Source organism: Lampetra planeri, chromosome 25 (assembly GCF_965212315.1).
Source record: "Lampetra planeri chromosome 25, kcLamPlan1.2.h2, whole genome shotgun sequence".
Taxonomy (NCBI): domain Eukaryota; kingdom Metazoa; phylum Chordata; class Hyperoartia; order Petromyzontiformes; family Petromyzontidae; genus Lampetra; species Lampetra planeri.
In genome coordinates this window covers 1,145,347-1,157,934 of record NC_136131.1, presented here as the reverse complement: position 1 = coordinate 1,157,934, position 12,588 = coordinate 1,145,347, and the positions used below count along the sequence as shown (strand labels likewise).

The following is a 12,588-nucleotide window of genomic DNA, read 5'->3' as shown; positions in this document are numbered from 1 at the left end:
AAAGCCTACGTGTCAAAAGGACCGTCTCTGTTAGATCTGGGTCCTAGAATAGTTCCTGCATAATTCACTGTATATTCACTTCAGTTGTCCAATGTCCATCATGTATTACACATTTTACAAAGCGATAGTTGATGAACATAAAAAGTATCTTTTTCAAGAGAGATCTTAGGTCATATTCACAAACAAAGATTATAAAATTATTGTGTAGTAAACAATAAGATCAACTGTCATCACACATCATCAGCCACGATCAATCCACTGCTGGATGAAGGCCTCCCCAAGAAATCTCCATCCGTCACTGTCTCACAATGCAACGTACCACCCAGCACCTGTGCTCCAGCCAATCTCATTGCTCCCATCTCCACGGTGGACATCCTCTTGGGTGCATGCACCCCTTTGGCTCCCACTCAGTAGTTTTTCTTGCCCACTGGCCAGTGTCCTGCCCAAGCCCACTCTATGTTAAAACTATTTTTATTTTACCAGGTAAGGCCCACTGAACTATATAGCTCTTTTTCAAAAGCTACCTGGCCACAAATGCCAACAAAGTGGCTTATAATGTGCAGATTTTTAGTAACCAAATACTCTAAACGCATGTTTATTCTAAATGTAGAGTGAAAAAATGGATAACGCAGCAAAAAAGCCATGTGACCACAGGAAGAGAAACATGCACACTCCAAATATGCAGGTTTCAGGGTTGGGATCGAACCCACAACCTCCTGCATACCAGGCAAGGTAGTTAACAGCTCACCACCACTTTTCTTAACAGTCAATATGAAGACTCTAACTTGAGTATGCACTTGGATGACTGCATACATTCTACAGACTTAAAAATCCTAGCCAGAATAGTAATTAATTTTCATCGGTCTATTCCATGGTATGTGCATGGTCAATGCACATAGCTAAACTCTGACACCCCGCCGCTCCAAGTGTACAAGACAAATAGAGCATTACCAAACTTGTGTTGAAGTTCTCTGTCAGTGTCTCCTGGGAGTGGATGATTTCCAATGCATGACACATCCGAATTGCGGTGGTCTGTAAACTCCAAACACAAGGTCAAGGCGCCCATGTCTAGAATCACCAGTCTGTAGCCACACAATGAGAGCACAAGTCATCAAAGCATTCATGCACTGTTGTTACAAAGTAGAACATTAAACAAGGGGTGATTTTACACTGAAAACCATGCCGTTTTCAGTTCAGAGAAAAGTCAAGTACACGAGTAATGTATCAGGTTTCAGGTGCTCTCATATTTGGTTTTATATATAAATAAGTTACAACTCAAAAATAACGGCGTGCTCTTTCATTATATCATAATTACGTCACAGACTAATGAACCGTCCTTGTGGAGAATTACTACTATAATGAGCCAAGAATGACTGTTTGTGTCCCGCGCGTGACGTCACTCCACATGCCGCACCCCCGGTCATTAATATTCATGAGCGGGTGGATTTTTACTCACGCAGAAGGTCAAGTGGAAAGAAATCATTTTTTTCGCAAATTCACTTTAAGTTTGACGTTTCTTAATTGAAAGTGAATCTAATAAATAATTCTACGCAGCAACAAAGTGGATTTGGTGTCTTTATTTATTTCTTCAGCACTTCAGACAAAAGGTAAGTTTAACTTCTTGGTTCTTTCGGTAAAGTCACGTAGAAGGGAAGTAATAAAATAATAATGAAACATAATAAAATAATTTATTTCAAATTATTTTATTATATTATTTTATTATGTTTTATTATTATTTTATTACTTCCCTTCTACGTGACTTTACCGAAAGAACCAAGAAGATGAATCCCTGCAGTCACGAAAGCTTTAAATCGAAAGGTAAGTTTAATTTGTTTCTTTACTTTGCATGAAAAAGACATTTATCGGTGATTTTCCAGATATTGTATCGATTTCCAATGCATTTCAACCCCAGCGACCGAAAGCAGAAGAGAATAAAGTATCAGAGCAGTGAATTTGAACAAATTGAAGGTCAGTTATATACAGTGCTACAGTCACATGAAGTCATGTGTTTTATGGCGTAGTTTTGTGCAAGAATCACTGCCATTAATAGTTCTACAGTGAACTGCTGTGAAGTGTTTTATGAATTCGTTTTGTGCCAGATTCACTTCTATTAATACAGTGCTACAGTGAAATACGGTGAAGTGTTTGACATACTTTCGTGCAAGATTCACTGCCATTAAATTTACACAAGATACAATTATACTCTGTTAAATGTTTTCGTAAATATTACAGCTTCTGTCCTAGGACAGGCAAAGAAGCTCATGTTTATAATAAAACGCCTATTCCCGTAATTGTCTCTCCACAATTGTTTTAAATTTACACATCCCATTTAGCCGCACAGCCTTCTGGGAGTGAATATTTTCAGCAGCAGTGGTTCAATGCAATACAGTTGTAGACTGGTTTCGACAATGAGTGTCTCACCAGCAATCAGGATTGCTTAACCCAATGCTTGTGGACTGCGGGCGGTGACATGGCCACACAGTCGAGCGTTCGCCCTTTGTTGCAGAGGTTCACAGTTCAAATGTAGAGGCCTCCCCAATTAATACGGTGGGAGTGATAACCGTAATGCTAAGCACCGTCTGCTTCACAGACAGATTACAAGATTCCGTGACGTCATTTGCAAGAGTAGGCAAATGAAACATTACCTGCAAATGTTTAACATTTGTATACAGGAATCACCATCAGCTAATGACTAATGCTCGTTTGCAGGCCAGGTGTTGAGTTACCTTATGACCAAAAGACAGCTGCCACTGGGGTGCCCTTCCAAATGTGTTGAGATGAGATAAGATGTCCGGCGTAGAGGTGCAACATCAAAAACAAATCCTCATCGTTATTCCCTCTCAACGTAAAAGTGTCCATTGCGCTCAGGGGGAGGGGTATGTTACCGGTCAGGGCAGCGGAGCAGCAGTTGAACGTCAAATCCAGCGAGCAGAAGCTGTGGCAGCCATTGACGGTAGAGTCCATTCCCAGAGCGAGCGCACACCTCCCGGCTGAACAGGCGGCTCGCGGCATCGCAGGTGGAGGGTAGGGCACAGCCACTCTGCAGCAAGCGGCTGAGAAGCCGGCACCGTCCTGTCCTCACACTCAGCTCCAGGTGCGAGGTCGTCACACTTGCACCAAACTCCAATAAGATGTCCACCAGCTTGGAGGAGCTGCGGGAAATGGCAAACAGGGGTAACAGCTTGTTTCCTGAAGAAAGATTGAGTGTCAAGTTGTTTTTCAGTAGGGGGGTAATGCTACTGTTATGCATAATCCCATTTGAGTAATTTGAAGGTACAGGGACTCCTATACTTACGACTTTCAGAGATAAGAACAAACCTGTCCATATGTCCAGCTGCCTGTTTGGACCGAGAGTAGTAAGTTCAACCGCCGCCTATTAGTTGGTTGCATCACCTGCGAGCTGGAGCACGGCGCGTGGTCAGCTACTTCACTGGACCTCGTGTTCTCTGGCCGCTACTTTCTACGCGCTGCGTGCGTGGTCGTGTCCGCCCGCATACATGCTCAACGAGTGTTTACGTAGGCGTGTACGCACCCTCCACGTGCGGGGAAGCACGTGCTGACGGCGTGGATCTTGGGCACCACTATCTGAACTTGCTGCTCCGGGCAGCACAGCCGCTGATCGCAGTCCACCCAAATCCTGGCCCCCTCCATCACCACCACCGGTACAGCATGGGCTGATATAATAGGGCTTTCGACATGCACCATCTCTTCATCACCTGCACCTGGAATCCGTGCTCCTGAGGACGCTCTCTGGCCTCGGGCTTCTTCGAGGTCAACATCAGAGACTATATCAACACCATGGTTGCAGAGGCGGTAGGGGCCGCTGTTCACAGGTCAACCTTCGACCAGCTATTTCCTCTGATCTCTCGATGCCTCGCCTCTTCGGATCTTCACATCCACCTTTACCTATCCGCCTCGGCCTACTTAACTTACGCTCCATTACCAACAAATCAGCCCTGATTCACGATACCATCTTGGACCACCACATCAACCTTTTGCTTATTACCGAGACCTGGTGCAGGCCAGACTCCCCGCCAGCCATCTCTTTGGAAGTCGCGCCCCCGGGATACAAAGGTCTTCATAAACCTCGCGCAAGTATCGTATTTTCCCGCATATAACCCACAGGGTATACCACTTTTTACAAACAAAACAAGACCCTGTGGGGTATATGGAGTTACGGGCTATCCCAAAAATATTTTACACGTGTGCCATGTCATAACTCGTAAAAAAAAATCATGGTAGGACTATCCACTATGCAACACTTACCTTTGACTAAAGCACTGCTGAATAAACCACTCACACTAAAATTGCACATGTTATCACGTTTTAAATGAATTGTTTGTACAATAAAACGACAACGTTTGAAGTTAGCGCACTGTTTACCGGCGACGGGAGAGCTGGGGGGAGAGAGAGAGGTGGGGGTTGGGGGGTGGGGCAGCTGGGGGGAGAGAGAGGTGGGGGGTGGGGCAGAGCAAGATCTGCGGTGGCGACGGGAGATTTTGGAAGAGGGAGAGGTGAGAGGTGGGGGGTGGGGCAGCTGGGGCGAGAGAGGTGGGGGGGGGCAACGGCGTTACCGTAGTGCCACTATTGTCTGCACAGTGCGCAATCTACCAGTGCTAAAACTGTACTTACTTATCTACCAGTTATGTGTTACTTATTTATTGGATATTTACTTTTGTTACTTATTTACTGTTTTAAGTTAACTCGTTCCTGGTTAGTTTGTTTTATTTGTGCACGTTATGATTTTAATGTTTACAATTGATAGTGGAATGTATTACAAATGTAAACTTCGTATTAATATGATGGAATTAAGCTGCGGTAACAACGTTAAATATATGAATGCATATGCGGGGTATATGGAGGTGCAGGCTATCTGAAATTTGTTTTACACAAAACGCTATTTTTGCGGGGTATATGTGTCTGCGGGTTATATGCGTATGCGGACTATATACCGGCTATATGCGGGAAAAGACGGTAACCAGCGGGGTGGTGGCTTGGCGGTCGTCTACAATGCACACTTGAAAATTAAAGAGCTCTATCTAGCGATGGCTCCCACCACCTTTGAGGTCCAGTCCGTGTCCCTCACTACTAACACAGAGTGCTTTTTCATCATTTCCATCAATCGCCCTCCAGATGGCAGCATCACTACCTTCTTAAACGAGCTTTCCGAATTTATTTACCTCATTCCTAACCCATCTCACAGGCTCGTGCTGACTGGAGACTTTAATTGCCCTGGCAATACCCCAGCCTCCATTGACAGCCACCTCGAGTCAACCCTGGCCTGCCATAACCTGGTCATCACCAACTCAGGCCCCACCAGAGCTTCCTCAACAAATGTTGAGAGTATGCTCGACCTGGTTCTGGAACTTGACCAGGATCGATGCATCACTGCACTGGGAGTTTTACAAACTAGTTACTCCGACCACCACCTCATACTATTTTCCCTTCAAATTCCCAAGCCAATCACCATCCACCCGCCACTCCCGTAATTTCAAGGGTATCAAGTATTCCACTCTACAGCACCTCCTCGCAAACTCGCCTTCAATGTTATCCCCATCATCCGATCCAACTGTCTGCGCTCTTCAACTAGAAGCTGACCTGAGGGAGGTGCTGAACAAGCTGGCTCCATTAAAACCACGAACCACGAGGCAGCCTTCCCACGACACTCGCTGGCTCTCAAAAGATGCCATCTTTGCTAAGCGAATCAGGAGGCGCCTTGAAAGGATCGCATCCCGCAGTGATCTTCATGCTGATCGAGTTGCCTACAGAGCTGCCTACAGAGTTGCCTGCAGGAAAACGAACAAACTTATCCTTGCCTCACGTTCCTCCTACATTGAAGAGCGCATGAAAAGAGCTACCGGAAAACCAAGCATCCTTTGGAAACCTCAAGAATCTTCTACATCCTGGTAGCACCAGGGTCCCTCACCTTAGCGATCCACTGGCCTCACTGAAACTTGCCACCTCTTTTACAACTTACTTCACCAACAAGCTGATCACCATCACAAAGTTCTGCACGTCTTCCCTCACATCGCACCATTGTACCCCGCTCCTGTTTTCTGAAATTGTAGTCACTCACCCAGACACCTTTCTAACCACGTTCAAGCCGGTGTCTTCAAAATACGTTTTCTCTTTGATTCAATCACTTCACATGAAGTCATCTCCACTCGACGTCCTCCCAGGTTCCTTGTTCAAGCAATGTGCTCCGGAACTCGCCATCATGATCAGGAACATCGCAAATGCCTCATTCTCTATGGGGTGTTTTCCGTCCAACCTCAAATCTGACCTGGTTACCCCCCTGTTAAAGAAACCAAGTCTCGACCCTGATGACTCGTCTAGTTATCGTCCCATCACTAATCTCTCGAACCTCTCTAAAACTCCTCGAAAGACTCGCCCTCGCCCAGCTAAAACCCCACATCACTCCCTCCCCAAATTACTGCTCCTTCCAGTCAGCTTACCGACAAAACTACTCCACAGAATCTTTAGGTAAAGTCACGTAGATAGGTTCAAAGAAAATAACAAAAAATAACAAAAAATTACGACGTTTCGATCGCAACACAAGCAGTCGTCTTCAGGAAAAGGGGGGGTTAGCTTCCAAGGCAAACTATAAGGTTTTGAAATGGGCGTAGCCCAAATGTCAGCAGCCAATGATAATGTAAGTGATGGGCAGCCAACCCGACGGTGGTTGGTTTTTCCACCAATCAAAATTAGCATGTTAAAGAGAGATTAGCATGTTAATAATGGAAGATCGTAGAGCTGCAACCAAGGGGTCGGCGTGTGAAGTGACTGTGAAAGCACAAGTTTGAAATAGGCGTGAAGCACAACTAACATCAAAAGGTGGAAGGATTGGAACATCATCGCCAATTATGACTTAAACTGGTTGATAACGTCCTTCCAATGATTGCTCAGTTTGTACCCATCTTCTCAGAGTAACGAGGGCTCGGGGTAAGCATTTACATCATGAGGCCTCCTCTGCCAGTAGCAAAATATAATAGGTTTTTTCCCCTTCTGATAGTGCATTGTCTTTGAGTTGTGCGCCTTTTGGCGTCATCCGGTCAAACACGATATGAGACTAGGTTCTAAGAAAAGCTGTCTCTGGTGTGGACCAAACAATTTCAAGGACAATGCATACATTATCAGAGTGTGTTTTTTTTTGCATTCTGTTCGCAGGTATTGTGGTTAATGCAAACATGATTCGTTGTAAAAAGGTTTCAGTTTTGTTGCCAGAAAAATGGGAAAAACCTATTATATTTGCTACTGGCAAAGGAGGCCTCATGAGGTATATTAATTGTTTACGTTGTATGTAATGTATAATATACTATCTATAATATTTAACACTGAAATCAAGCATAACTAAATTTGTTGTCATGCACATGGTGCCAATCGCCGGACTGGTTACACAGCCTTTGAAGTGGTTTTGCTGTTTTCACAGGATCGGTCCGGGACCACCAGATAATCGCGCGCCGGATATATAATTGATGATCAACTGTATTGGCAGAGGCTTGTATTTATTTGGAAGCAGTTGTTTTAAACATTCGACAATCAAGTTAGAAGGTTTAGAAAGGAGAGGCAGCTTCCACTGGTGAACATTCCTGTGGTTCCAGCTTCATCGTCAGATGAAGAGGTGGGTGATCATGCCCCTTCTGCTTCTGCATAACTCGACCAAAGCTCACCCCAAGAGGCCTTGATCAGCAAGCTCTTAAATCATATCTAAGTGCTATTTCATCGATTATATTTATCATGAGTTCAAATGTATGTTAACTTATAATCGTATGCATTTGTATGTACTTCATGACATTTAGTTGAGTAACTTTTTTCTGTAAATGTTGGCTTGGAATGCAACCCCTGATTTTAACATTTATGTCTCTGTGAATATTAGGATTCACTTGAAATAATTTTGAGTTAAGTAGCATTTTCCAATAATGCATCCCCTACATATAGTAGGAGATTCCTTTAATGGGATATGAGGCTCAACGGTTGAGCTAATTTCACAGAGGAGTAATCTCGAATGCAAGATTCTGTGGGCATCTGTGTCAAAGGCTTTTATCAGGTCAATGAAATCAGTGATGCTTTGTCTGAAGTGCTGACAGTGTGCATGTGAAGTATTGGAAATGACGGCAGGAAACTCCTTGACGGGAACACACTTCTTTTATTAAATCTTGACTTGAACGATACAACGCGTGTCCTCTCTTCTTCACAGTACGGTCACCATACAACGGTACAACTCGTGACCTCTTCTCTCCGCTCCACACTTCCCTCAACTCCCGTAGACTCTGTGCTGCTGGCTCTCTGTGCCTCGTGTAGACTCCGCGTCTCGGCTACACTCTTCTCACGTCTCGTGTAGACTCTGCGCCTCTGCTACACTCTTCACTCGTCCCGTGTAGACCTTACGCCTCCGCTACACTCTTCACTCGTCTCGTGTAGACTTTACGCCTCCGCTACACTCTTCACTCGTCTCGTGTAGACCTTACACATCTGGCTACACACTCTTCAGTACCCGTCTCGTGTAGACCTTACATCTCCGGCTACACACTCTTCAGTACCTATCTCGTGTAGACCTTATACTCTCTCTGGCTACACCGTATGCATTACTCGGCTCGTGTAGACCTTACACTCTCTCTGGCTACACCGTATGCATTACTCGGCTCGTGTAGACCTTTCTCTCTCTCTGGCTACACCTTGTACATTACTCTCCATTACTCTACATTACTCTCCCTTACTCTCCTCTCCGGGCTCTATCTCTGCACCTTCGTCTTCATTCCTAGATGGTTCCACTTCCTCCCTCTACTCCTCTGTGCATCACCTTATATATCCCTTCCTCCCGGGAGACGGAGCGGATGCGGACCTCAACGTCGGCACCGCTCCTCAGTTACCCAATCACCATGCGCTATCTCTACGATCCGTTTCCGCCCAGCGCGTGTTTCCACTCATCGACCAATCACACCGCGCTGCCACCCGATCACTCCCTCTCAGCGCGTCACCGGCACACAGCCAATCAGCAGCACTACCCCCACCCGCGCTGACGCCTGCTCCTCCCCGTCAGCGCGCGTCACCGCACACACACCCGTACATACGCGCTGGCACACGACGTATACCCCCAGCGCGTATCACCACTACATCACCCCCTCCCACATAGCTCGCAGCCGGCCCGGCTGCTAACAACAACCAACCGCAACGATAAGACGACAACCCAACCCAAAAAAAAAACCCCGTAACCCCCCAGTGTGCCCCGTAACATAACAAGAACAACAACAACAACAAGAACTATGTACAAATTGACAACGAACACAAGAAAAGTCAACAACAACACAATACACGCGAATTCCAGAAAACGAACGCGCCCAGCGTCCCTGCGACTACACGCAGTGACGAGGCGCTCCAACTGCCCCGACTCCTCACGAGGCGGGTCACGCACAAAGTAGCGCGACCTGGCGCGAGTCCGTCTGGCTGGTCCGTCGTATGGGGCGGGACACTGACGACCGTCCGGCGGTTCCGGCAGCTCCAGACGGCGCGGAACGGGCCTGAAAGGGCCGGCCCCGCCGCGGAGATCCGGCCGCCGGTGGTCGGCAGCTGTCAGTTCCGAGACACCTGGGAGCAGATCAGGCGAAAATACGTGTGGATCAGGCAGAGACATTTCCCCCTCTGGGTCGCCAGTCACGTCACACGCTCGGCCCTCACGACACAAGGGGAGGCCATATGGAGGCGAGAACGGTTTCAGTCGGGAGGGGTGAACGTACCAACGGCGCTTTCCCCACTTTATCTGAACGCACTGGGGCCGTGCAACGCGCACGACCTCCACGGGTCCCCTCCACGGTCTCAACAATTTAGGCGACGTAGCCAAGGGTGCCTGAGGGCAATGCAGCCAGGCCCTGTCACCTGGTTTCCATTCGTGCATGGACACCTTCCGTGCCCGCAACCGTTCATTAGCAATTTGGCGAGCCCGCGAATTAAGCCGTGCAGCCTCCCTCGCCTCTGTCAGCTTGTGAATATTAAACTTAATATGTTCTGCCAATTTAGAATTAGTTCGTAGAGCGGACAGGCCAAGTTGCGTTTCCATTGGCGGGTCAGCTTCCCGACCGTACATCAAATAGAATGGGGAAAACCCCGTAGCTGCATGGGGGGCCATTCTATACGCGGCAAGGACCCCCGGGACCTGCAGGTCCCAATCTACATGTGCCTCACACACCTGCTGGCACAGCATGGAAGTCAAGGTTTTATGAAGCCTCTCCACCATCCCGTCTGTCTGTGGGTGGTACGGGGAGGTACGCACCTTCTTGGTACCCAACAGATCGCACACCTCTTGCAACAATTTACTCGAAAATTTTTTACCCTGGTCGGTCAGCAGGCGTTCGGGAGCCCCCTTGTCCAGGACATAGCCCTGGACGAAGGCGTCCGTCACAGCCGCTGCCGACTGGTTAGCGAGAGGCCACGCCATAGGCCATCGGGTAAAGTATTCGACCCCCACTAACAAGTATTTATTCCCTCTCGGCGTGACTGGGAAGGGCCCCAAAATATCGAGTGCAACGAGCTCGTTAGTGCGCGAGACCTGAATAGATTGCAGCGGTGGATTAGCTGCCACGGGCGGTGGTTTACGTCTGGCGCACTCAACGCACCCCTTCAGAATATTTACCACATCACTTCCCATTCCCGGCCAGTAATAGTCACGCTGAAGCAGGGCAAGCGTCTTGTTAACTCCCAAATGCAAGAGGCGTTCGTGGGCCGCCAAGACAACCCTCCCCCGTACAGCGGAAGGCACCACGAGTGCGTTCCGCTGGGACAAACTGTCCCATCTTAATAACATGCCCTGCTTAAGTACATAGGAGCCGGTGCGCTCCTGGTCCCCCTCGGGACCCCCCACCTTGCGGCGCAATGCTAGCAGCGAGCTGTCCGCCATCTGGAGACGGCCCCATTCGCTGAGCGACAACGAGAGCAGCGAGACCCGACCCTGAGAGGCAGTGGAATCATCCACGATCGGTGCGCCCGCTGTCGCAGCCAGTGCCCCCATCTCCCCCGCAAGCGTCGGTTTACAGCGCGCCGATCCCGACAAACACGCGCATTCATTACAAGGCAACAACCGCGACAGGCAATCGGCATTTGTGTGTCGCAACCCCTTACGGTACGTAGTCGTAAACTGATAGTCCTGGAGGACTTCCAACCACCGCGACAACTGGCCCGAGGGTTGGGCGACCCTCAATGAATACTGTAGCGCCGCGTGGTCCGTTCGGACTGTAAAGTGACGACCATAGAGATATGGTCTGAACTGCTGCACAAAAAAGACAATGGCAAGCAGCTCGCGACGGGTGACGCAGTAGCGCTGCTCCGCCGGAGACAACACCCTACTACCGTAGGCGACAACTCTTTCGACACCCCCGACGACTTGGGATAGCACCCCCCCAATGCCCGTGTTGCTAGCATCCGTGTCCAGCAAAAAGGGACTCGTAAAATCGGGATAACACAAGGGTGGGGCACCCACCAAGGCGTCCCGGAGGGAGCGAAACGCGGCTTCCTCCTCCGGTCCCCATTTGAACTTCACTCCCTTCGCCGTTAGAGCGTGCAAGGGTTTTGCAATAGTGGCGAAGTGCTCAACGAACCGCCGGTAATAAGAAGCAAACCCGATGAAACTACGCACGTCGGAAACGGACGTAGGTGTCGGCCAAGAACCGACACAATCCGTCTTCGCGGGATCGGTGGAGATCCCCGAAGAATCGACAATGTGACCCAAATATCTAACCGACTTACGAAGGAGGTGACATTTGGTCGGTTTAAATTTTAGTTTAGCCAATCGCATGCGCAAGAACACCCCTCTCAATCGCTGGAGGTGTTCTTCAAATGTTTTACTGAAAACAATGACATCGTCCATATAAATCAAGCATGTATCCCACTGCAAGCCCGACAAAACCAACTCCATAAGTCGCTGAAACGTCGCTGGAGAGGAGTGAAGTCCCATGGGTAACCGGTTAAACTGGAACAGCCCCCCTGGAGTCCGAAATGCTGTCTTAGGTTTCGACTCTTCGTCGAGTGGCAACTGCCAAAACCCCGATAACAAATCAAGAGTGGAAAAATATCGCGCACCAGACAATGCATCGAGGGACTCATCCATCCTGGGGAGCGGATACGCGTCAGCCACAGAGATCTTATTCAGGCGACGGAAATCAACGCAGAATCGCAGGGACCCGTCCTGCTTCTTAACCAGCACAATAGGCGCTCCCCACGGGCTGGAGGAGGGCGAAATAATATCGGCTTCTAACATTTCGTTAACAGCCGACTGAACATGTTCCTTCTCCGCAGGACTCAGTCGGAAGGGATTTAGCCTGACCGGCGCCGCATCGCCCGTTTCAATGTGGTGGTGCAACAAATTCGTGCACCCAATGTCATACTTATGTTTACTGAACACATCAGAAAATTCTATGAGCAACTCGCGCAGCGCACCCAACTGCACCGCCGACAAATCGTCCGAGGCGGCGCATAGCGAATGGACCCACTCAAGGTCCTCCCTTGTCTCAACGTTCTGCGCGGGGCTCGAGCCCACCTGCGCAACCAACCCATCATCCACAGGGACCCGCGCCGCGTGAGCCAGCACGGTGCCCTGTT

General features: G+C 48.5%; 1 protein-coding gene across 1 annotated transcript in view; it reads right to left on the bottom strand.

The window, feature by feature from the left end:
- Window positions 1-12,588, bottom strand: part of ASB3 (ankyrin repeat and SOCS box containing 3) — a 44,152-nt gene that overhangs the window by 1,199 nt on the left and 30,365 nt on the right. Inside the window, exons 7-8 of the mRNA XM_078605887.1 lie at window positions 2,886-3,152; window positions 952-1,082 (exon numbers count right to left, since the gene is read on the bottom strand). Coding sequence (XP_078462013.1) covers window positions 952-1,082; window positions 2,886-3,152 — 398 coding nt within the window. The remainder of the gene's footprint in view (window positions 1-951; window positions 1,083-2,885; window positions 3,153-12,588) is intronic.